Source organism: Centropristis striata, chromosome 17, assembly GCF_030273125.1.
Source record: "Centropristis striata isolate RG_2023a ecotype Rhode Island chromosome 17, C.striata_1.0, whole genome shotgun sequence".
In the NCBI taxonomy this organism is placed as follows: domain Eukaryota; kingdom Metazoa; phylum Chordata; class Actinopteri; order Perciformes; family Serranidae; genus Centropristis; species Centropristis striata.
Genome location: NC_081533.1, coordinates 15,956,572 through 15,982,170, shown reverse-complemented (window position 1 = coordinate 15,982,170; position 25,599 = coordinate 15,956,572). Strand labels below are relative to the sequence as shown.

The window sequence follows — 25,599 nt, the reverse complement described above, 5'->3', positions numbered from 1 at the left end:
TGGAAACAAGTAAAAGTTCCTCCTGAACAGAAAGCATTTTTGGCCAAAAAGTAGCTTCTTTCATTGAACCGACTTCACTTTGAGCATCCTGACTTCATGATTTTGTGTCTTTTTTTTGTCATTTTGTGTCTTTTTTTGATAATTTTGTGTCTTTTTTTGTAATTTTGTGTCTTTTTTTGGTAATTTTGTGTCTTTTTTAGTCATTTTGTGTATTGTTTTGGTCATTTTGTGTCTTTTGAGTCGTTTTTGTCTAATAATTTAGTAATTTAATCTTAAGTAATTTAGTGTTTTTTCAGTCATTTTGTCTCTTTTTTTTTGGTCATTTTGTGTCTCTTTTAAGTAATTTGGGATTTTTTCTGTCATTTTGTGTCTTTTTTTTGTAATTTTGTCTCTTTTTTTGGTCATTTTGATACTGCCTCCAGCAGCCCCCAGGTAATTTGAGTTTGAGATCCCTGGTCTACATAATTTATTTTTTTTTACATTTTTTTCCCTCCCTCTGCACTCTAGCCATGATGTCATCCACTCTAGCCTCTCCATAGGGTAACATTGGGGGGTTTTTGACATGTTTTTGCAGAATAATTTGAAAACCGGGTTTGCCGACACCCTTAGAAAACTCATAACACACTTGCCACGGCCATGCCGGTCGATTTGAAACCTCTTGAGTGTATGTGCGACCAAAACACAAAAGAAACGGAAAAATAAAATCTAGGAATAAGCCCGGTGGATTACATATCGTTTGCTCTTTCAAGCACACTCAATTAATTCCTACCCAGTGTTAGTGATTTCCAGTGAAATGAGTCCAGGTTTAGGACAGTTGATGTCTCGTTCTCAGTATTTTTGGATGTTTTCCCAGGTGTTCATGCCGCACCAGTGGCTGGAAGGCAACCTGCCGGTCAGTGCCAAATGTGTGGTGTGTGACAAGAACTGTGGCAGCGTGCGGCGGCTGCAGGACTGGCGCTGCCTCTGGTGCAAGGCCATCGTAAGTGGGACCGATCACGGGTTCAGAAAACTGTCTCGTCAAATCAGTGTCTATTCAGGACATAACCCCTATCTGAGAGTTATTCTCAATTTAGATCCTACCCTTAAGAGAGTTTTGACATTTTAAAATCAAACTAGCGGTGATATAAATGCTCTGATGTCTGTGGTCAGTGCCAGTCCGCTTGGTGAAGCTGTCCCAGTTAATTGTTTTTCTGGTGGGAGGAAGAACCGTGACTGTGGTGAGCCAGGATTTTGATAGAAATTTCCAAAATTTTTTACTTCCAGTAGCTCTATAAATGCCAAACCAATTATGTAATACTGCCTTCAAAACAAAAGTGCAACATTTTTCACAGGAAAATATGAAATATTGGGAAAGAAAATGTTATCATTTACACGTTTACAATATATACAGTATATTATTAGTATTTGTCTAGAGCTATATGAAGCACAAATTGAAATATTTACTGTTTTTTTTATTGTTGCACAAGATAACATTGGGAATTGTGACTTTTCAGAGTAAGATGTGCTCTTAAACGTTGTATTGTTCCTCATTCACGCTCTTATAAAAGTCCATTTTTGCAATATGATGAAAAAAAAATATCCTGTAGGTCATTATGATGTGAAAGGTTCTTGAAATAATTAGATATTAGGCCTAGGTCATTATTAACTAAGTCATTATTTTTGAAATACTAAGGGATTTTTTTTTTCTGACACCAAGTTGTTATTTTGAGATAATAAGTCACTGCTCTGAGACACTTTTTTGAGATACTGAATCATTATTTCGTAATTCGAAGTCATTATTTTTAAATAATAACTAATCATTTTGCAAAAATAAGTCATTATTTTAAGACAATTAGTCATTCTTTTCATACTAAGTCAATATTTTTAAATAAAAACAAATCATTTTGCAAAAATGAGTCATTATTTTGAGACACTTAGTCATTATTTTCATACTAAGTCAATATTATTTTAGATGCTAAGTCTTTATTACTGGACGCTAAGGTTTTTTTTTTTAGACACTAAGTCTTTATTACTGGACGCTAAGTTATTATTATTTTTTTATATAATAAGTCTTTATTACTGGATGCTAAGTCATTATCAGAATTGTTCTAATTTTCCTGTAAGACACAAACAGTTGGAGATACTTTACGTAACTTTATTGTCTCCATAGTTCCACTTAGCAGCGGCTGAATTGCTTTTGAGTGTTTAGAGCAAAAGAACACACATTAATAATCTAACCTCAACACACACACACACACACACACACAAAGAAACACGGCACAAATGAATCAGAGTGGTATTTGTAAAGGTTACAGAACTGACATTTGGTGGGTTTCAGAGGGATGTAATGACCTTTCTGCTTCTACGGAAATATAGAATTACTATGGAGACCACTGACTCTCTGTGTGTGTGTGTCTGTGTGTGTGTGTGTGTGTGTGTGTGTGTGTGTGTGTGTGTGTGTGTGTGTGTGTGTGTGTGTGTGCAGGTCCACAACAGCTGTAAAGAACAAATGGGGAAGGTGTGTCCCTTGGGTCAATATCGAGTGTCAATCATCCCTCCCACTGCACTTAACAGCATCGACTCAGATGGTGAGACACCTCTTACACACACACACACACACACAGGCTCTTTAGTTCACAGTATTGCATGTACAGTAAGTTCAAAGTTCAGGAATGTCACCTTTCAGCTCAAATGGTGTAAACTGTTTTGGTGCAGAGGGCGTCACCTGGAAACTGACCCTCGGCTCTTTCTACTGTTCAATTCTAAGCAAATCCTTTTAATCCTCTATGTTTCTGTTTTAATACCATTTTTCAGTTATTTATTTGTGCAAATCATTAAATTAAAGGAAATATACAATAATACAATTATCACCAATTTACAAACCGACACAACTATTTTAAAAATATATTCAAAAGAAAGAATAAAAAACAATTTACAGACAAGAAATACTTAAAACCCCCAAAATGTAATAAAACAAGGATTACAATCATGTATATTATATGTATGAGATGTTTAAGTTGCTTAAAAGTCTGAAATGATGAGTGACTCCAAGAAAAACCTAAAACCTAAAGAAATCCTGTTTATTTATTTACAATCAGAGTCTGAAACAGTTTAAATCCTACGCAGGTTTGCCCACGTAAGGAATTTGTCTTTGTATTTTTTATTTAATTTAATTTCCTCTCAGGCTTCTGGAAGGCCACCTCTGCGTCGTGTTCCAGCCCTCTGCTGGTCCTGGTCAACTCCAAAAGCGGAGACAACCAGGGCGTGAAGTTCCTCCGCAAGTTCAAGCAGCTTCTCAACCCGGCTCAAGTCTTCGACCTGATGAACGGGGGACCAGAGCTCGGGTACCTTTTGTGAACCATTGTAGCACTTTATTTGCTTAACCCTTTGATGCACGACATATAAACACCTTCTAGTGCACAACATGGGTCAAAAATGACCCGCATTCATTTCCCATGTTATTTCATGCTGGCTGTGTTTTTTTCATTATAACAGATCATTATATCCATTTTTCCTTTCATACTTCATGAAGACAAATATTTTTTGTATTATTACATCAAGTTTACACACATGGGTCAAAAATGACCTTGTGCATTAGAAGCGTAGTGATGCAAAAAGTGATTCACTAAATGAACAATGTGAGTTTATGTGTAACTGTTTGTCTTATTTTGAAGGTTTAACTTTAAAAGAGTTGTTAGAACCACCAGATTACATTGGAAAATCACATATTTTAACAGTTGAGACTTATAAGAGCCACCAAATAATAATTTCCATTGGAAAAACACCAATTTAAAAAAATCGGATAGTTAATATTTGTGTCTATTTTGTCAGGTTTTCAATAGGTGACAACATATAAACACCTTCTAATGCACAACATGGGTCAAAAATGACCTTGTGCATTAGAAGTGTAGTGATAAAAAAAAGGGGTTTTATGCAAAAAGTAAGAAATGAAAACAAAAAATTAGGATGTATGATGATCAAAACAAGTTATTTGAGGAAAACCTGCAAAACTGAATGATGAAATAAATGTATTGCAAAGATATAGAATATTAAAACTTAGTCGGGTCACTTTAGACCCATGTTGTGCATCAAAGGGTTAACTAGTGGGAGTTTCTAGTCCATCACGACTGGTTTAATACCTGGCTTTTGATGACATCTACCTCTTAACATTTTGCCTCCTCCTCTTCCTCTCCTCATCCTCTCCTCCTCCTTCAGCCTGCGCCTTTTCCAGAAGTTTGTGACGTTTCGTATCCTGGTGTGCGGAGGAGACGGCAGCGTGGGCTGGGTGCTCTCAGAGCTGGATAAACTCAACCTCCATAAACAGGTGAGAACCAAGAAGAGGAGGAGGAGGTGGATGATGAAACAATATTAAAGGTAACTGGTAGGAGAAGTAAATTATGAAACCATAAGAACTACAGTCATGGAAAAAATTACAAGACCATCCTTGTTTTCTTCCCTTTTTTGTTCATTTTAATGCCTGGTACAACTAAAGGTATATTTGTTTGGACAAATATAATGATAACAACAAAAATAGCTCATAAGAGTTTAATCTAAGAGCTGATATCTAGATATTTTACATGGTTTTCTTCAAGAAAACCAAAGATTGAGATTTTAATTTTAACACCTCAGTAAGTGTGTTTAAAACTGACAAACAGTAGTGAAATGTAACTACCGGTAAGTATAAACTACGGTAGTTCAGTATAATTTAAAACTTGTACTTGAGTTTTTCCATTTTCTGCTACTTTTTACAACTACACCCCTTACTCACCTCTGTTTCATTATCAAGGGAAAAGCATGAATCTCCAGATGTGTTGATTCTAAATGTTTATGATAAACAGAAGGATCAGTCTTCACTTCTTAACCTAAACAAGCTATTTAGAAACCAACATCATCATCAAGAAAACCATGGAAAATGTCTAGATATCAGCTCTTAAATTAAACTCTTATGAGCTATTTCTGTTATTATCATTATATCTGTCGAAACAAATGTATCTTCAGTTGTACCAGACATTAAAATGAACAAGAAATTGAAGAGAAAGGATTGTCTAATATTTTTTTCCATGACTGTTTGTTGGGCTACACTAGGCATATATGGGGCCCCTTAATTCTGATCTATATCATGCTTATTTACTTTTTTTAAATGATACAAATAATAATAACTTAAAATTTTAAATACATTTATTAAGAACAACAAAGGTAACAAAGTGCTTTAGAACAACATCAAAAATCATATGAAATGATAGCGTTCATTAATTATTTTATTAGTTTAGTTTTTTAGAGTCATTTCCAAAAAACTTACTTTTTTCAAAGATTCAGTGTTTTTCTTTAAAGCATCGCCAAAATTACACCATTTGTCACTGAAAGAAACTGTAAAAACAGGCATTGTCGTCAGAATCTGCACTTTCAGACAAAATTATCAAAATTGATATTAATGTGATGTTTTTGTTTCATTTAAAACGTTGCCAAAAATAAACCGTTGGTAATAACTAGATCCTGTTAAAAACATAAAATTCTGCTCTAGTTAAGACGAGTAACTTTGTAGACATTTTGACTTTAGTCAAGCCAAGAAGGAAGTGAAGGGGGAAACAGTGAGAAGAAAAAGGAAGCAATACATAAAGAACGTCAGGGAAGGACAGGACTGTAGTGGTCGGGGTACCAATGATACACCGATTACCTCTAATAACCTCTAACTAATTCATTAATGTAGTGGAAATAATCTGAATTAAACGATGCCATGGTGGGTAACATTACATTAATTTCAAATTAGTGTTTGTTAGTGACTTGGATGCACAAGTGTCAAACCAGACAAAACAGATGTTATCATAAATGTACAATTTTGACACAATCTTTTCCGGCTTTCTTAGTATCAACGTAATAATAACAATAATATCCTGAATTCAACCTCAACAGGATATGTGCTGCAATCTCAAACTGTGTGCATGTGAAATCACTCATTGTTGAAAGCTGCGGTGTCCTTTTAAATCATGATTCTTCCTGATTGGTTCTTCTAATTTTGGCTCCTTAATGTTTTGGAGGCCAAAAGATTATTGCTCATGTTATAAATAATCACTTTATTGCCTTGACAGTCTATTTACACTGGGTTTTTATGTGTTATTGTCTAACTTTAACACATTGCTGAAGTTATTCGTCTCTTCTAATGGAGATATATACGTTAACAGTTATTCCTCACTAACTAGTGCAGACATTCAAGTTAACGTCATTAATTTTCTTTGGGGTAAAAATATCACTTGAACACTTGCATTACATTCATGCAATCTTGGAGGGTGAAGTTGGCAATGGGTTAAATTAATGGTGAATAATTTGTCTTGGGCTGGTTTGGATTGAAATTTAGACTAAATCTGTTTTTTGTTATTTTTTTTTTTCAAATTCTCTGCTGATAGAAAAAGAGAGTTTCTCATACAACAATCTTGTTTTATACATTTAGCACATTGTAAATAAGTTAATAAAATATGTGCATGTGTTCATATGGTACACTTTCAAAGCCCAGATATTTAAAAAATAAATAAATGAATAAAATATATATGTATATATATGGGTCAGTGACAAATAAGGGTTGGTGAGATGTCAACGGGTGCAATCACAAAAGAATGATGAATATGAAATACTTTATCCACCTACATATAATTACTTCATTTAAAAAAAACATATTTCTGAGTATTTCTACATTTACACATTTTGTCAATATTGAGCAGAACATATACTTAAAACAAGCATTTTTTTTCTTAAGTTTTGACAAATTATGTGGTATTTGTTATATACCATAATGTTGCAATGTAGTTCACATTTATTTTCCTGTATAGAATCAGATTTTTATGAAAAAAATGTTTACTGGTCACAGCAACTGAAACTGGGTTAGATCACGTCATTGACCCATATAATAATAAAAGAAAATCTAAAAAAGTATGTTCCAAAAAACATAATACCTCATTTTGTATAATTTGAGACAGTTGTAGATCTATATCCTTAATCTTCAGAAAATTAACAAGTAAACTTAACTATATATATATCCAGAGAGAACAAAGTTTGTAGCAGCTTAGGGTTCTTTTACTGAAGAAATAGAAATATTTTGGATTGAGTCAGTTTCTTTGCAGATGACACGTTATGTAAACGTCTTATATTACAGTGCCAGCTCGGGGTTCTGCCTCTGGGCACGGGAAACGACCTGGCTCGTGTTCTGGGTTGGGGAGGCCTCTGTGACGACGACGCTCAGCTGCTGCAGATCCTGGAGAAGCTGGAGAGAGCCACCACCAAAATGCTGGACCGGTAAGACCAGAGGGACAAAGAGTGAAGCGGGGGAGGGCGTAAACAACTTGTTTTGCACATCCATGTTTGCTTTCTTTTTTCTCTGAGGGCTTTAGTTTCCTTGCAAACAAAAAGCCCAGTTCATGTGGACTGAGGACTGGAATCGCTTTAAGCTACATTATCAACGTGATTGAGAGTTAATGAAGATTTTCCTAAAATAAGTCGGTGGAGGAAATCCCAAATGGACATGTTAATGAATGTCCAGGGTTCTTTATTTCTCAAGGGCAGCAGGCAGGAGAAAGAAATAATCAAAGCAATAAAGCTAATTAGCTTGAAAAAGCACTACAGGCTATTTATTTCCATTTATACCTCTGGGAAAGATTCATAAACAACATTAAAAATAACTTCTCATGCCATAAAGATGGACAGTAATACTTCTTTTACCTCATAAACAATCTTGAGCAGAGATAAGCAGAAGTTGCTCCCTGCCGAGAAACAGTCAGTCACATACCCCCCCCATAAACCACAACTTGTTATTTTTTACACTTTCGTTTGTTGTACAGATTTAACATACAAGATATAGCATGTTTATTAGTGAGATTTAGTTTAGTTTAGTTTAGTTTAGTTAAGCTAGCTGTATCCCTCTGTTTCCAGTATGTGTGCTAAGCTAAGCTAAGCTAACTGGCTCCCGGCTCTAGCTTCATATTACCATAGTTTATACTTAGTTAAATTTCACCACTGTTTGTCAGTTTTAAACACACTTACTGAGGTGTTAAAACTAAAATCTCAATCTTTGGTTTTCTTGATAATGATGTTGGTTATTATCAAGAAAACCATGGAAAATGTCTAGATATCAGCTCTTAAACTTAAGCTCTTATAAGCTATTTTTATTGTTATCATTATATTTTTCGAAACAAATGTACCTTTAGTTGTACCAGGCATTAAAATGAACAAGACATTGAAGAAAACGAAATAGTAGTCTAATATTTTTTTCAATGACTGTACAGGTAGAATGAAAAGTCAAAAAACGACTCCAAAGGGTTCATTAAGAAGTACATCATTACGATAGTAAAAAAAAAAAACTCAGCTTGAACTATAAATGGATTGTTGTTGATCTGCTGTTTGTATCAGCCGTACAATCTCAGATAGACAAAGGACATAGAGGCTTTTCGATTCCCTGTGTCCTGTCCTCCTGTCCTGATCTGATTAGCTGATGATAAAGTTTATTTTCTGGCGCTTGTGTCTCTTTCAGATGGAGTGTGATGACGTACGAGGTGCCCACCACCACTAAACGCACACCGATAGTGAAAGAAGACGACAGCCTCGATTCTCCTCTGCAGGTAAATTACTTTCAGGGAGGCTGTCTGCTTTTTGACAGATGGTGTCCATAAATAAGCCCCACGAAGCCAGATCCTCGCAAGCTCCAAGAAATTATTTTGGAAAACATCCACTGAGAATCAATTGAGCCTGGCAGCTGGCAGCCAAAGCACTCAGACCTAAACCGCGGGGAGTGGCGCTGATATTGATGAAGGGCAGCTCTGTGTTGTGAGTTTACGCTAAAAGCTGATTCTCAACTGCCAGATCCTACTGGTAGGTTAAGGGCATGCTGTAGTTTTAAAATTACAGCATGATTCTGCACCTGCACAGCTTTTTTCCCCCCTCAACATTAATTCACTCATAAGTGGATAATTTAGGGAATTTTTAACCAAGGAAGCAATCAGATTTCTTCCCTTTTAACCCTTTGATGCACAACATGGGTCTAAAGTGACCCGATATGTATGAGTTTTTATGTTGTATATCTTTGCAATAAACTATTTTCATCATTCAGTATTCCAGGTTTTCCTCAAATAGTTTGCTTGCTAAGCTAACTACTTAGCTAACTTCTTGTCTAAGTACATTGCTAAGCTAACTACTTAGCTAACTTCTTGGCTAAGTAGCTTGCTAAGCTAACTACTTGGCTAAGTAGTTAGCTTAGCAAGCTACTTAGCCAAGTAGTTAGCGATGTAATAAAACAAAAACTTTTTTTCTTCATAAAGTATGAGAGGCAAAATGGAAATAATGATCTGTTGTTTTCATAAACAAGATATTTAAAGAATACTTAAAAATAAAATAAAATAAGTTGATATCAAAAGATAGAGCACAGAAACACACAGCAAGCATGAAATAACATGGGAAATGAACGAGGGTAATTATTGACCCATGTTGTGCATTAGAAGGGGTGTCGATATGTTGTGCATAAAAGTTAAAGACTCTCATCATTGTCAGTCAGTTTAAGGCTGATCCAATCAACCAAAAAGGGTTTATTTTGGGGCGCACCTCAAACCTACCAGTCATGTATTATGAGTCTTCTTTTATGTGCAACTGGCTTGGAAAGCACATTAAAGGTGCTAAATTAACTTTTTTCTGCCTCGAGGTGTCATTTTCAGAAAACAATTTTTCCTAAAGTCATGGTTGAATGAACAACACACATTATAAACTGAGGAAAGTGTTTGTTTTTTTGCACATTTAGGATAGAAACCATGCAGTCTGAGAACTGAAACACTACCTGCCGGTGAAATATAATTTCCCATTATCAAATAATTAAATAACACTCTCAAGGAGGTGTTTCATTTTTAAGTGTTACAATCAAAAAGTTCAGTTTTTCTTCTTCATTTAATTAAAATACAGTAAGTGGTTCCGACTCTCGGGGTCAAAATAAACCTGAAGTGTTTCAAAATGATTAACAGGAAAGAAAAAACATAAGACATTTCTATTACACAGTTAAAATGAATCTTTGAGTGTTGCATTTACATCTTTAGAGTTTTAACCCTCTAAAACCCAAGTAGTTACAGGGCCTTTTTTTATTTTTTATTGCTTCTGTCACATTTTACTCACTGCAGCCTTGTTTTTCACTGCAACATTTAACTCCTGCACCTCATCTAATATGGGGGAATCTCAACATGTTATACATACTGTACTTTTCTTATTTTTACAACCTCTCTTGTCCTCTCCACTCAGCTCTGTGTAAACAGTTAAACAGCCATTCAGCCAAAGTTTGTGACTGTTAGTCTCAGCTGAGTCAATCAGCACAGAATTAAATGTTTTTTACAGGATCTGGTAAATGCAAAAAAAAAAAAAATTGGTGACATTTTGAATGCAGAAAAAAGTGATTTCGTCACTATGCATTTTGGTTACTTTTACTGATGGAACAATTCATCACACACCAACATTGATTATACTTTTACCGTTTCTGACTATAACTGGTGTCATTTTTGTGATTTTTTTTTGTATATATCTTTCCTTTAAAGCACATAATTTAATGTTTTTTAACAATATCTAGTTTTTCCAAACTGTTTATTTTTGGCAGTGTTTACACCCCTCTAAACATTGCCAAAAATAAACAGTTGGGAATAAAGAAAAGTGATTTTGACAGAAATATTACAATTTTAAGCTTAATTTTTGTTACTTTTCTAACAGAAATTATCGTTCAAGGACCTGTCAGAAAGTTCAAATTTTGACGACGGTGCCTGTTTTTACTGTTTCTTTCTGTGTTTTTGGCAAACTTTTAAAGAAAACGTGTTTCCAGTGTTGGTGGGGTTCAGAGGGTTAAAATGAAACAAAACAAAACAAAACAAAAAATAAAAACTAACATATGAGAGTAGATGATGCCTCATTTCAAAGGGTCATAGTGTAAAAAGGTTGGGAACTGCTGATGTGTGCACTGTAAAACCCAATGTTGCTTGTTTGTCATTATAACAAATTTTTCCTTTTCAATACAAGAAAGATTACATTACATTACATCACCTACATTGAGTCAAATAGCAAGATTCATTTGAGTTAACACCATTGTCTTTGTTGTCTTGACATAAAATTATTTTGCAGCATCGACACTCAAATATTTAAGTTGAAACAATAAGTTGGGTTTAACAGTGTGGATTCAAAGTGTATTTTATTGATATCACACCTCTGACAGGTGCTCGGAGACCTTTTCCTCCTGGGTGGATCAGATTTAACCTAGTTTTCTGCGCCACACGATGTGTTTTGGCTCATTCTCAACCCTATTATAGATCCTTGTACTGTATTTGAATCTCATTAACTATTAATAATCCTACACGAGGTCTTACTGGACCCAGTAATCTCAGAAACGAACCTCCACTCGTTTTCTGTTATACGTTTTTTTTAAATCTCTTTGCTTCTCTTTCCTCTTCAGGTCCACATCACTCAGTATGCAGACTCCGTGGCCTCCCACCTCGCCAAGATCCTGGACTCGGACAAACACAGTGACGTCATTTCCTCTGCCAAGTACGTGCCGTGAATGTCTTCAGAAACAGGAACGAGGGGTTGGGGGGGGCGAATATGAGTGGGAGAAAGCAGGTGAAGGATGGCTGGAAGACTAGAATAAAGATGAAAGTAAGAGGGAATGTAGAAAGAAGAGTTAGGTTCGGGTTAAAACGCAGCAAAAATATTTTAGAGGTTCCTTCACTAGAGGGATTTTCTTTATTAAAAGCTACTAAAAAGGTGTCTCTTATCTATAAAATAGTTAAAAGAGTTTTTTAAAGAGGGTTTTAAAAGATGGAGGCAAAATAAAATAATAATAATATAATATAAGTAATAAATAATATAAAATTAAATAATAAAAGTAATGTTTTTTCCGGGTTGATCCGGTTAGTAACCCGGAGGAGATTAAAAGGTATAGAAATGGAGTAAAACCACAGTTAACCCTTTGATGCACAACATGGGTCTAAAGTGACCCGACAGTTTTTATGTTCTATATCTTTGCAATAAATTATTTTCATCATTCAGTATTCCAGGTTTTCCTCAATTAGTTTGTTTTTATCATCATACATCTTATTTTTATGTTTTCCTTTATTCATTTTTTAATTAAATCCCTTTTTGTGTCACTACCCTTCTAATGCACAACATGGGTAAAAAATGACCCGTATCTATTTTTTAGCTAAGTACCTTGCTAAGCTAACTACTTAGCTAACTTTTTGGCTAAGTAGTTGGCTAAGTAGCTTGTTAAGCTAACTACTTAGCTAACTTATTGGCTAAATAGTTAGCTTAGCAAGCTATTTAGCCAAGTCATAGCTATGTAATAATACAAAAACTTTTTTTCTTCATAAAGTATGAGAGGCAAAATGGAAATAATGATCTGTTGTAATCAAAAACAAGATATTTAAAGAATACTTGGAATATTCAATCATAAAATAAGTTTATATCAAAAGATAGAGCACAGAAACACACAGCAAGCATTAAATAACATGAGGAATCAATGCGGTCATGTTGTGCATCAAAGGGTTAAAAAAAACAGGGTTTTTTTCCATGTAAAAAATAAATAAATAAATAAATATGGCATACTATAAAAACATAAAAGAAATTAAAATAAAAATTTGAAAAATACATCAAATTATTTAAAACATGTAGATCTTAAATAAGCGCTTGTTGGATTTAAAACATAAAAGGGAATGAAGGAAGAAGAGTTAGGTTTAGGGTTAACCCTAAGAAGAGAACAGAGAGATGATGAGAGAAAGAGGAAGACAAAAAGGGGCAAGTGAGTGTCCGCTCAATGACTATTGATTCTTTTTGCCCCCTAAGGACGCACACACTTTCCCACACACACACACACGGAGGGGACAGTAAGTGCTGTCCAGCTGTAAGTGAAAGAGACGGGTGAATCAGTATTTAGGGGTCATCCTCAGTGCATTAGTACATTAGTAGTCTTCCTCTGGGACGAGTCCAGCATCCATTACGGAGCACTTTCCTCCTCCGCTCCGTGTTTGTTTTTAAACCGCTGCTGATTATTGTAGCGGAGCCCTGCAGCTCATTTAAAACACTTCAGGGACTTTAGGACGCACTCGGAGCACATTTTCATCGAAACATAACACCGGTGTTGTCGGACAAAAGAAAATGTGGCTTTAATGCTTTGAATTGTTTATTTCTTCTTTTAATCTCGGCTTTAAATCTTGTGTCATTTTAGCAGGTTTCAATTAGCCGAAGGGTCAAGAGAAACACTCGACACATGCTAGAAATCAAAATAGAAAGTACAAAACAACATTTAAACCATAGACTGTATATAAATAATGGACGTAGTCACCGTGACGTCACCCGTTGGTTCGTGGCCCGTTGGAAGCATCAAGTTCATCGTTACGCTCGTCGCCATCTTGTTTCCGATACAGGGAGCAGATCATATCTGGACTGTGGAGGAGGAGAGGGATCTGATCACTGACTACAGCCTCTCTACACCTCAACCTGACTGAGAGAAGTCACTGCTAATTCATGTTAGCATTAACTGGAGCATTAACTGGGATGTTAGTTTCGGCTAGCAAAAGAACAAAAACAAAACGTATGTTACTTACCTCAGAAAAATGAGCAGCGACTCCTTGGAGTGTCTGTTAGTCCAACCAAAGACTGAACAAGACATTTAATGAACAAAACGTTCAAATAAACTGTCATTAAGTGAAAATACAATGAAAGTTATGAGACCAAATCGGTAAATGTCCTCTTTTCTATCTATATAACATTATATATAACTTTATTGACACGTTGCCGTGGATATGCATTGCTCTGCTTCTCTCCTGATGGCGGCTCGCCTTGTCAGTGACCTGTCAATCAAAGGTAGCCACGCCCCAAAGCATACGATTCTTTATCTTCTTTATCCTTAAATTTCTGAGGTAGTAAATCAAGTGAGAAGTTTTCTCATTTTGCACTGAAATGAATGGGAAGATTTTTTTTGCAGCCAAACTTAGCGCCCCCTGCTGGAATTTTCAGTAGAATGCAGCTTAAGGCACTTCCTGGTTTGCCTCCCTGCTCAGACACGGAGGTTGCTGCCTGGTTTTAACAGGTTTCATCAGGATCAGCAAACTCAGTGCGACACTTTCTCTCTCCCCTTTAGCATATTTTTTCATGAATTTAGTTCAATTTGTTCACTTTATGTCTTAAAAATGAAAAGAAACCTTGGTGTAAATGAAGGTGTTATTATGGGAAAATGGCATCACGACTTCTGTGACTTGATATTATTCAGTTTGCCAGCAAAAACTCTAAAGGGACATTAAGTAAAGTAAAACTGCTGTCAGGCTCTAATGGTTCCCTTTAAGCACTAACAATGATATGTTACTGACATAATAGGGTCACACTTACCATAAAGACAAGTAAGTAAGACAGATAAGGAGAACAAAGCAGAAGGAAAGATGTCATACAGGGTTTCTTCTTTTTTAGCGGGGGACAGGAGATGTTCAGGGGGAGATAGCAGGTCAACAATAGAAGCCATATAGAAGTGGAGTACATAATCTGAAAGCTGGGGATCTGAAGATTAATTTGTGTCAAGTTGTTCTTGTCATAAGTCTGAACAGAACATTATGATATGAGTGTATGATAGTAATTCCCATTTATGCCCTAAGAGTTGTTGCAGTAGATTTTGGGTTGATACCATTTATTACATGGTTTTAGTACCACATTTTACCATTTCTGATCATTCAAAAACTGATAAAAAATGATCAAAATTCCCTCCAAAATATCAAAATAAGACACCAACACCTTGAGGAATACCATAGAAAAAATCCATGCTGTAATTTGGTGTCAAAAACTTTTTACTTTTTGAAATTTCTTCAAGAATTCCATTTTTTTACTCTCAGCCTATCAGTGATATCCAATTTATGCAATTCAAAAAATGTTTCAAATACAAAGGGCAAGAAAAAAACTGTATGGTTTTTACCCCATACTGCATGGTACTTGCATAAAGTGGGCATGCCTGTATGGGGGACCAGTGGAGACCCACATAACTCATTTTATTAATTCATCTTGAGGTGATGCATTCAAGAAACCCCTTTAAAAATGTCCATAACAGTTCTTCCTCGCCAAAATGTAGCTGAACTTTTGACCATTATAAGCCTTATAGGGATGATCCTTCTGCTTTATATCAGTTTTGAAAGAAACCCTCAGATGACCTTTTACAACAGCATAAGAAAAATGATGATATAAAATGAACCAGAAAGGCAACAGACAGTATTAAGACATCCGTCCATCAGGAATGTCTGCTGTAAACTAACGAGGAATGATTCTTGTTCAGTCTTGCTTTTCCATATTTCATGTGTTCAGTAGACTTTTCATCCAGAGCAACTGCATGCAGACATCAAGAGTAATCCAGGGCGTTAGCTCTTAGCTCTCTGCAGCTGGGAAACCACGAAAGAAAATTCTTCTTTTTTTTTTTTTATTTGATTAATATAAGATAACACTCTGTTAACATGACTCAAAAATCTGGCAACACCCAAAAGAAAAGAAGAAACTTTCCCGAAGACTTAGTTACATAAGTAACAGTTTTATCTGCAGTAATTTTAACTAATGAGTCAGATTCGTACGTTCTCAATTAGAAGACAAGATAATCAATTATCCAATATTTAGTATATGTTCAGTTGATTCTACATTTACAGATGTTTGCGACACATCCGTATCCGCCCTCAGTCACTTTCCTTTTTTTGGTATTTTTGTACTTGTTTTTGTAGTTACATCGTCTGATGTGATGCTTTTCTTTTGTTGTTTGTTTGGCTGCAGTAACCATTTACTCACAACACAAGAAGAGACAGGAAGAAAAAATAATCTCCCAGAAAGTGCTGGGCTTTGAAGCCATTTTTTGAAGTGGCCAAAAATGGTGGAATTACACTTTTCAGGTCTGTCACATGATGCATTGGTCCATGCATTGGTTTTTCCCCTGTATACTCGCATTGTAAAAACATTGTAAATCAGGATAAAGGAACATGTGCATGAAATGCAGCAGACACATTCTGACCGCACACCTTCCCATAAACTTGTTAAAACTAAATCGAATTTGGAAATAAAACCTGTGAGAGTTTGCAGAAGACTTGAGACTTGAGCAGCAATATTCATTTTACAGGATCCAATATTTGCTAAATGCACAATTGCTGTGTGAGTTTTGGAGAAACCTCCCCGCTGAGTCATACAGCAGCAATGTAACAGCTGTGAGTAAATAGTGAGTGTGTGGAGGCGACGTAGCTGACAGGCAGGTAGGCGGGCGATGAAACGTGTAATCTTCAAAACACATCGACTGCACGGTGAATCACTGGATCCCAAACGTGTTACCCCATGCACACAACATGTGTCAAAATGATATCAACACAACCATGTGTGTTGTTTTTTGACACATCTCTTTTTGCTGTGCAGGGAGATGACGTGTCCAGTAGAATTGTCTCGTAAAGTCCGTTATTCCTTTTGCAGTGTGAAACCAAAACCAACAGGACCAAATGTAGACAATGTAACAGAACACGGACCTTGGTTCGGACTTTCAGGTGTGAAAACGCACTTTGTGTCAAGATATTTTGTCTGCGCTGGCGTTCTAAAGCAGTAGTTCTCAACCTTTTTGAGTCGCGACCCCCAATTTAACATGCATGTTGTCCGGGACCCCCGCTCACTGAACACAATCTCACAGTTCAGATCATACAAACTCAGTTGATACAATGAATTTTGGACAAATAATGAAGCAGACAACAACCAAAACATCTCTCTGACCAAAATGACCAATGAAAGTTACGTAAAATTAAGCAAAAAAAGACACAAAATGGCCCTAAAAAGAAACAAAATGACCAAAAAAAGACACAAAATGACAAAAAAAACCCATAAAATGACCAAAAAAGGAAACAAAATGACCAAAAAAGACACAAATTGACCACAAAACTATCAAAAAAGACAAAATGACCAAAAAAAGACACAATACAACAAGAAAAAGACACAAAATTACCAAAATTAACACTTTAACACAGTGGAGACAGAGCTGACTTCCAAATGATTTGGCGACCCCCAGAAATCATCTCGCGACCCCAATTGGGGTCGGGACCCCAAGGTTGAGAATAGCTGTTCTAAAGAATCTTGTGATGTTCTTCCACCCGTGTTCTCTCCACGATAAAGAGCATGTTGTTCTCCACTGCTGTGCACTTATCTCTTCCCAATGACTTGTTTCATTATTACAACGTGTAATCATGTTTACCCTCGCCCTCAACCGTCCCTTGTCTCTCCACCCGTCCGCCAGGTTCCTGTGTGGGACGGTGAATGATTTCGTGGCGGAGGTGGGGAAGGCGTACGAGAGAGCCACGGAGAACAAGGAGGAGGCAGACGCCATGGCAAAGAAGGTAAACGCTTCTGTGTGTGTAATCTGTGGCGTTATGTAAGAGCTTGTGTAACAGCAACTAGTGGGCAGTGTAGGTGTGTGTGTGTGTGTGTGTGTGTGTGTGTGTGTGTGTATAATAGAGACAGAAATAAGTTGTGTTGAAGGTTAAGTGTCACTGTTCCCTCCATGCTTTCTCTCTATTCTGCAGCTTCGGATCATTTGACACATTATAAGAGCAGCTGAAGCTCCGAGGCTGAATTCGAGTGTTAAAGAAGATGTGTGCATGCATTTTGTAACAGAGTTTTAAAAAGTGGGTTAAAGTCTCCCCTCTGGTCGAAATGCTGCCATTTCATTTAAAGAAGGAAAAAAAGGTCCTTTGAAATCTCAGTTTTCACTCTTTTTATATATAAAAGCTCACGGCAAAGAGAGGACAAGTTGCAGCTACATTGTTATACAAGTTATTCTCCAGAAAGTGACTGTACTGTTTTAGTTTACAGGGTTTTACTTGTTTTTTTCTACATTAAGTGCAAATCCCATAACAAATAAATTACTTTTATTACAAATTTTAACCCTAAAATGGAAGTTGACTTAATTAAGAGTTATTCAGACTCTATTAACACTTGTAGGTTTGTGTTTTGTTATGTAAGAACAGACCATATTCATTGAGTGTTATTAAGCGAGAATAACTATTCTTGTGGTACTACCACCTTATAAAGTCCATACAAAGCAAAGCATATTGAGATTGTAACTCATATGCAACTTTACTTACTAATAAGCAATACATCTGAGAGAATTGATGGAATTAACTCTTACTTAATGGCTTACTGGTTGGATAATAAGACCCTAACCCTAAAATGGAAGTTGAAATCTATAAATGTATGTAATGGGACATCGTTTTATTTTTTTTTTTACACTATTATTCAATTGCTCAATGGTCTTGAATATTAAATTGCAGCTAATTCCATGCAAAAAACAAAACAAAAAATAAACGTCATATAGCTGACTGTAAAATGAAGGCAATTGTATGTTTTCTTTCAGTAAAACCTTAAATGTAATATACAAAGAAATCATAAAAAATTTGTCAGTAAAAGCTGCCAAACACTTACCATGATATTAAAATAAAAAGTTAGTATATATATATATATGCCTATATTTACTGTATATTATCCGTATTTTAAAGAAATTATCTGAAAATCTGTTTACTGTTATTTTTCAGTAAATATTTGGCAACTTTTGCTGCCTGACTTTTTACTGTTTGTTTTTATAGTGTAGGTATGTCATATTCCATTTTTTTTACTGTAGAATAGTTCAGCACGTCAGTGTTTAGTATTTATATGTGTTTTATCATAGCCAGAAACTGTAAAAACAGAAATTATCATCAGATTTTTTAACTTCAAACAGTCCTTAAACAAATCACACTTGTGTCAGGAAAAATAACCAAACCTAAGCTTAAAAATAATAATAAAAAATTCACTTTATTCTAAATATAAAAATGTTACTGTTTCCACAAACCAGATCGTGTAAAAAACATTAAACTCTGCGCTCTTCAGCGAAACTTGGGAGCCATGAATGAGGTGGTCATTTTTCCAACCTTGAAGCTATTTGAAGAAAAGAAAACTGGGCGTTAAAGGGTTAAACCAAATCATTACAGCAGCTGTCGCTCACCTACAAGTTTGAAACTGCAAAGGGAGCCATGCTGAGAGGAAGAGCGCTTTGCCAAATCTTTTTTTTTTTTTTTAAAGGGGGTTTTTGTGAGACACGTCCAAAAAGAGAAACTCTTTTTCCACCCAGCAGAATCGTCTCAAGCCTTCCCCAAACCCCTCCTGTCAGAGCTTTGAGCTTTGAGCTCCGTCTACGCTTATCTGTCTTTTTTTTTTTTTCAAGTAATGTGATGCTTTATTGATGCCCAGAGGGAAATTCATCTTCTGCTCCTGCAAATAAAAGAGCTCTCTGCGCTGTATAAGTATTGATTTCATGCTGGGCTTGAGTTTTACTGCAGCTGCGGAGAAAAAAAAGAGAATTTAGGAACTTCTGCCCAGCACTAACGTGCACTTTATCTCCTAACTTACACTCCTCTCATATGATTTTAAAGTGAGCAAGGGAGCCGTATAAACTATAAAAATGTCTCCGTCTGTCTGTCTCCTCTCAACAGTGTGCGCTGCTGAATGAGAAGCTTGACTCCCTCGTCAAGGCCTTAAGTGAGGAAGCGGAGGCTCAGGTAAAAAAACAAAAAACACTTCAAATTGTGATATATGTGAAAATGTGTCTTATAGTATGAAAATCACCAAACAGACCAGGGGCCGCATTCACAAAGCATTATTAAGAAGAAAAAATGCTTCTTAAGTTCCACTTTTATCTTAAGACAAAATTTAAGAAGGTTTGGTATTCATGAAGAAATTCTTATCTTTTTTATTTAGGTTTTTTTCTTTCTCCTGAAGTTTTTTTTACCTAAGATAGAACTTGAGAACAAATGAGATTCTTGAAAACAAAGTTCTTAGATTTCTTCTCAAATTTCTACTAAAAATGTCTCATAAGAGTTTAATTTAAGAGCTGATATCTGGACATTTTCCATGTTTTTCTTGATGATGATTTTGGTTATTATTATTAAGAAAACCTCACTGTACCAGGCATTAAAATGAACAAGAAATTGAAGAAAAAGGATTGTCTAATATTTTTTCCATGACTGTATGTTGGGGTACACTAGGCCTATATGGGGCTCCTTAATTCTGATCTATATATCATGCTTATTTACCTTTTTCAAATGATACAAATAATAATACCATTATTAACATTTTAAATACATTTATTGAGAACAGGTAACAAAGTGCTTTAAAACAACAACAATCAAATGAAATTATAGAGTTTATTATTTAGTTTATTAGTTATTTAGAGTCATTTACAAAAAACTTATGTTTGACTTTTTTTAAGATTCATTTAAGATTCAATGTTTTTCTTTAAAATATCACCAAAATGACACCATTTGTTGTTGAAAGAAACTGTAAAAACAGGTATTGTCATCAGAATTTGCACTTTTACATTTTTCTCCAATATTCATGATACTTGTGGCACTTAGTAATGTATATAGATTCCATTTATTTCAATTTTTAAGTAATATTTTCAACTCCAGTCTTTTTCTTTTTTTTTTTATCATTTACTGTGTTATTCTCCACAAAAGACATTGTTGAGTTGTCTCTACTTCTAGCCATGATTGTGCTAATTCCATCGAGCAGCAGGACTTAAATATTGCAGTGAAATACAAGGACATCGTGAGTAAAACGTTAAAAACAAAAAGCAAAACACACTGTGAAACGACTTGGGGTTCAGAGGGTTAAGGACAGTTTTAGCCTGAGTGTTTTTATGCAGGCAGGTTGAGAAATCTTCCACTTAGCAGAATAATGATGAAGTCTGAGTGTTTGTTGTTTGCTCAGAGAGGATTTAAAGTGTTCTTCCTCAGCAGAAACACAAGAGAGTTTTTAAATCCCACCATTTTCACCCTGAGCTTTTACAGGAGCGGTAGTAAAAAGAAAACAATGATAGTTTTTCACTCAGCTTTAGTTTCCTCACAGGAGCTAAAAAAGCAAAACGGCATACAGCTTCTTGTGTCTCTGCTCCCTTTGGAGTCTTTTATTTCACAGATTGATGTCGGAGCTCTAAACGAAGTAACAGAGCCCTCAAAATGTCAGCATAACTCCAACTTCCTGCTCAATAAAAGGGGAACGCCGCTGAGTTTAAGCTTCATTTTATATTTGATGAATAAAATATGCATTTCCTCTTACTCACTTACGCCTGTAAATTAATATTAACCGGCCTCTATTGCCAGAAACAAAAGGGAAAGATGTAGCACCTCTATGAGGCTCCACAGAGCAAGAATAGTCGAGATTTATGCATGAGGTGTCATTCTCTTGCTGCTTTAGTGATTATATGACAATGCTTCAGGGGTCCCATTGTTCTTAGAAATAAATAATTCTTATTGGAGAGTCAGGGCCTGTTTACATGACAACGCTCTCCGGTGAAAATTATAAAATGACAGCGTTTTGGGGCTTAAAAATGCAGAAATATGAAACCAACCTGAGTGGAAATCTTAAAAACGCTCCACCGTTGTGTTTCCGTCTAAAGCATGGCTCTCCAACTCTTTTCTTTTTAGTAATTTTGTGCCTTTTTTTAGTAATTTTGTGTCTTTTTTTTGTAAGTTTGTGGAAATAATATGTAATGTAATTTTGTGTCTTTTAAAAATAATGTTGTCTTTTTTAAATAATTTTGTCTTTTTTTTGTAATTTTGTGTCTTTTTTTGTTAATTTTATGTCTTTTTTGGTAATTTTATGTCTTTTTCTAATAATTTTGTGTCTTTTTTAGTAATTTTGTGTTTTTTCAGTAATTTTGTGTCTTTTTCTGTCATTTTGTCTCTTTTTTTAGTAATTCATCTAAAGGGTTAAAAACGCAATTTCAACAGTCAGGGCCTGTTTACATGTAAACACTCTCGGGTGAAAATGACAAAATATTTTATCAGATATGCCTTTCGTTTAGACGGCGACTGCGTTATTGGGGCTTAAAAATGCAGGAGTATGAAACCACCCAGACTTTTGCGTCACCGTATGCACGCAGATTTCCCCCTAAAAGCGATTGTCTAAAAGTGTAATAAAAAGTGAGAACGCAACGCCACTTTTGCGCTTTCTTTCCACATCGTCTCCATCTAAATAAGGCCTCAGATACCATGTGGAAGGAAACAGGAACAGGACTACACTAGGGCGTGTTTTGCAGATGTGTTACAATCTTTTCATTTTCCTGTCACATCCAGGTTGTGCCGGCGGGTTCAGTGCCCAGCCAGGAGAGCGGCGGCTCGAGCCCCGTTGAGAGCGGCGGCGAGTCGGGTTCAGAGGGCAAGACGTACCGGTCCAAGGAGCAGCTGATGCTCCGGGCCAACAGCCTGAAGAAAGCCCTGAGGCAGATCATCGAACAGGCAGAGAAAGGTGACCTAGAGAGGTTTTGTTGCTGTTTCATTTGTGTGTCATATTCAGGCTTCAAGGGTTTGTGTTAAGTTCAGCGGTGTCGTCGTTTCAGTGGTGGACGAGCAGAACCGGCACACGCAGGTCCAGAGGATGTCGTCCTCGTCGTCCATCAAAAGAGAAAACAGCGAGGAGCTGAAGGATGCGGAGCCACGTAAGTGTCCCTTTATTTTGAACTCAGTAGAGATACAATGTAAAGCTCAAATGACCTGGGGGCCGCTGGAGGTAGTATCAAAATGAGCAAAAAGTGACACAAAATTACAAAAAAAAAGACACAAAATTAAAACATTTTAAACAATATATGTCATTATTATTGTGTTATACCGCACATAATTGAGATTCAGTTGAAGAATCGACATTTTTGAGTTTAACACATTTCTAGTCACGATTGGAAATTCTTTATTAAAAAGACTGATTCTGCTTCTGTCCAGGTCAAGGAAGCTTGAGTCCCACCTCGCCCATCGTCCTCGAGAAACCAGAGAGCCTCCACACTGTCACCTTCAGCGAGGACACAGTGTAAGTCTTTGTGTGCAGCTCATCTGTTTGCATGCTTTTGTACATCTGTGTCCTTCCCATAACAGCTGTGGATGAATTATGGCTTTGGTAATAATTTACTACAGTTTATACATTTTAATAAACAAACTACATACTTTCTGTATGTGCAGACAATGCTCAGAGAAGTGTGTGATGAACAACTACTTTGGTATCGGCCTGGATGCCAAGATTTCCCTCGAGTTCAACAACAAGAGAGATGAGCACCCTAAAAAATGCAGGTATGTAAACAAAAACACAAAAAAGACTAATTTTAACCCATTCAACTAAGCGTTTATCAAATATTTTAAGTCAAAACTATCCTTCCCAGCAATAAATTGTAGTGAAACTCTTCCTATTGAGTGTTTCATCACCCATCAGCACATATTTAGAAAATACTTTTCCATTGAATGTATATGTATAATGTAAAATGTGGAGGGAATTTATTCTAAAGTGTTGAGAATTGCTAGTTCTCTCAAGAAATGTGATGAATCACAACATTTAATTCATGCAGAATGGAAAGAAGACAACAGTTCTGTAGTTCTGAACATACAGTTTGTCTTGACTTATACACCGTGAGATGCTTACATGAACAACAGTGCTAGTTTACTAAAACAACAAAGTCGCAAACTAAACAGTAAAAACATTCCTGTCCTCAGGACTCAACAGTTAGTCATTCAAACATTGACAATTTAACTGCTTCTCGCCTCACCAAAAGGAATATCTCTAAATTATTAATTGAAATATAACCAAAAATGTTACCCAAAAACCTCAGAAAGTTATGAAACATACCTTACAACGTATTCTGATATTCTCTTGGGGGTGGTAGTCAGTTAATTTGTCATGCAGCTTTTTATTACAGTAAACACCTTTATCTCAGTGCTGACAATGTTTTCTGTCAGAGTTTAATCTCTTTTAGATGAACTATAAAACATATTATTGCATGACATTCTCAAAAATACTGGTACATAAAACATAGTCAGACACATAGAGCAGTGAATCATCTGCATACATAGAAAGACGAATTTCAGTTTTGAGAGAATTCATGCTAAAACAGCTTCAATTTGAATACAGAATGTCAAAAAACATTTCCAGAATCAGCAACACTGTCCATTTCACAACTTAACTTTCTGTCACCAAGTACAGGTACATCTCAAAAAGAATAGAATTGTTATGAAAAAGTTCAATATTTTTTGTCAATCATTTCAGAAAGTGAAACTCATACATTATATAGATTCATTACGCGTCAAGTGAAATATTTCAAGCCTGTTTTTCTTGTAATTTTGATGATTCTGGCTTAGAGATAATGAAAACACAAAACTCAGTGTCTCAGAAAATTAGAATATTGTGAATTGTGAGTCTACAGTCAGTGGTGATTTGGGGCCATGTCCTCTGCTGGTGTTGGTCCACTGTGTTTTCTGAAGTCCACAGTCAACATAGCAGCCATCTAGCAGGACATTTTAGAGCTCTTCAAGCTCTTTGGAGATGCTTTCATTTTCCAGCAGGACTTGGCACCTGCCCACATTGCCAAAAGTACCAAAAGCTGGTTCAATGACCATGGTGTTACTGGGCTGGACTGGCCAGCAAACCGAAGGTGAGAGACTAGATGAAGGCTGCTATAAAAGCAACATGGTGCTGTAGGCTGATCTCCTCCATGCCACCAAGTATTAATGCAATAATTCAAAAGGAGCCCAACCAAGTATTGATGGATAGAAATGAAGATACTTTTGAGAAGCCTGACATTTGTATTTAAAATATCCTTTTTTTATTGATCTTATGTAATAATCAAATTTTCTGGGACACTGAGTTTTGTGTTTTCATTATCTCTAAACCAGAATCATCAAAATTACAAGAAAAACAGGCTTGAAATATTTCACTCTATGTCTAATGAATCTATATAATTCACTTTCTGAAATAATTGACGAAAGATATTGAACTTTTTCACGACATTCTAATTTTTTTGGGATGTACCTGTATAATGACTCAACTTAACCCTTGTTGATCGATACCGTCTTTGGCAAATACGTTTTTATTCTAGTGTTGACTGTTGTCTCCCTCCTGTCTCCTCCTGCAGCAGTCGCACCAAGAACATGATGTGGTACGGAGTGCTGGGGACTAAAGAGCTGGTGCAGAAGACCTACAAGAACCTGGAGCAGAGAGTTCAGCTGGAGGTCAGACTCAATGAACACTCTTGAATAATGAGGAATATTTTTGGGGTTTCATGTTTTTTTACTCCCTTGTTCACCTCCTCTCTCTCTCTCTCTCCCTCTCTTTCTCTCTCTGTCTCTCTTCAGTGTGACGGTGTTCCCATGTCTCTGCCCAGTCTGCAGGGCTTGGCTGTGCTCAACATCCCCAGCTACGCAGGTGGTATCAACTTCTGGGGAGGCACCAAGGAGGATAATGTGAGTGCTGTGAAAGAAGAAGAATCTTATGCATTAACCCTCTGAACCCCATGTATGTTTTCTTTAAAAGATCACTAATGATACACCATTAATCATAGGAATAAACTGTAAAAACAGGCATCAGTGTCCAATTTTTAACTTTCCGACAGACCTCAAATGGCTCATAGGTTACAAAAGTTAGAAAACGTAACCAAAACTACGGTAAGCATGAAATTGTGATATTTCTGTGACATAAATATGTCCTTTTTAAAACTAAAAAAAAACATAATGATTGATTCTGCTGAGACGAACGGTCATGTGACAAATATTAACTGAAAATCAGACAGAA

The 25,599-nt window shown here is 36.0% G+C and overlaps 1 protein-coding gene across 1 annotated transcript in view; it reads left to right on the top strand.

Moving 5' to 3' along the window:
* si:dkey-172j4.3 (diacylglycerol kinase eta) overlaps nucleotides 1-25,599 on the top strand; it is a 128,001-nt gene that overhangs the window by 83,054 nt on the left and 19,348 nt on the right. The window contains exons 9-23 of the mRNA XM_059354919.1: nucleotides 854-979; nucleotides 2,465-2,567; nucleotides 3,164-3,323; nucleotides 4,195-4,303; nucleotides 7,124-7,263; nucleotides 8,495-8,582; nucleotides 11,432-11,523; nucleotides 17,258-17,357; nucleotides 19,488-19,553; nucleotides 22,131-22,302; nucleotides 22,394-22,492; nucleotides 22,770-22,854; nucleotides 23,004-23,111; nucleotides 24,944-25,040; nucleotides 25,164-25,271. Coding sequence (XP_059210902.1) covers nucleotides 854-979; nucleotides 2,465-2,567; nucleotides 3,164-3,323; nucleotides 4,195-4,303; nucleotides 7,124-7,263; nucleotides 8,495-8,582; nucleotides 11,432-11,523; nucleotides 17,258-17,357; nucleotides 19,488-19,553; nucleotides 22,131-22,302; nucleotides 22,394-22,492; nucleotides 22,770-22,854; nucleotides 23,004-23,111; nucleotides 24,944-25,040; nucleotides 25,164-25,271 — 1,653 coding nt within the window. The remainder of the gene's footprint in view (nucleotides 1-853; nucleotides 980-2,464; nucleotides 2,568-3,163; nucleotides 3,324-4,194; nucleotides 4,304-7,123; nucleotides 7,264-8,494; nucleotides 8,583-11,431; nucleotides 11,524-17,257; nucleotides 17,358-19,487; nucleotides 19,554-22,130; nucleotides 22,303-22,393; nucleotides 22,493-22,769; nucleotides 22,855-23,003; nucleotides 23,112-24,943; nucleotides 25,041-25,163; nucleotides 25,272-25,599) is intronic.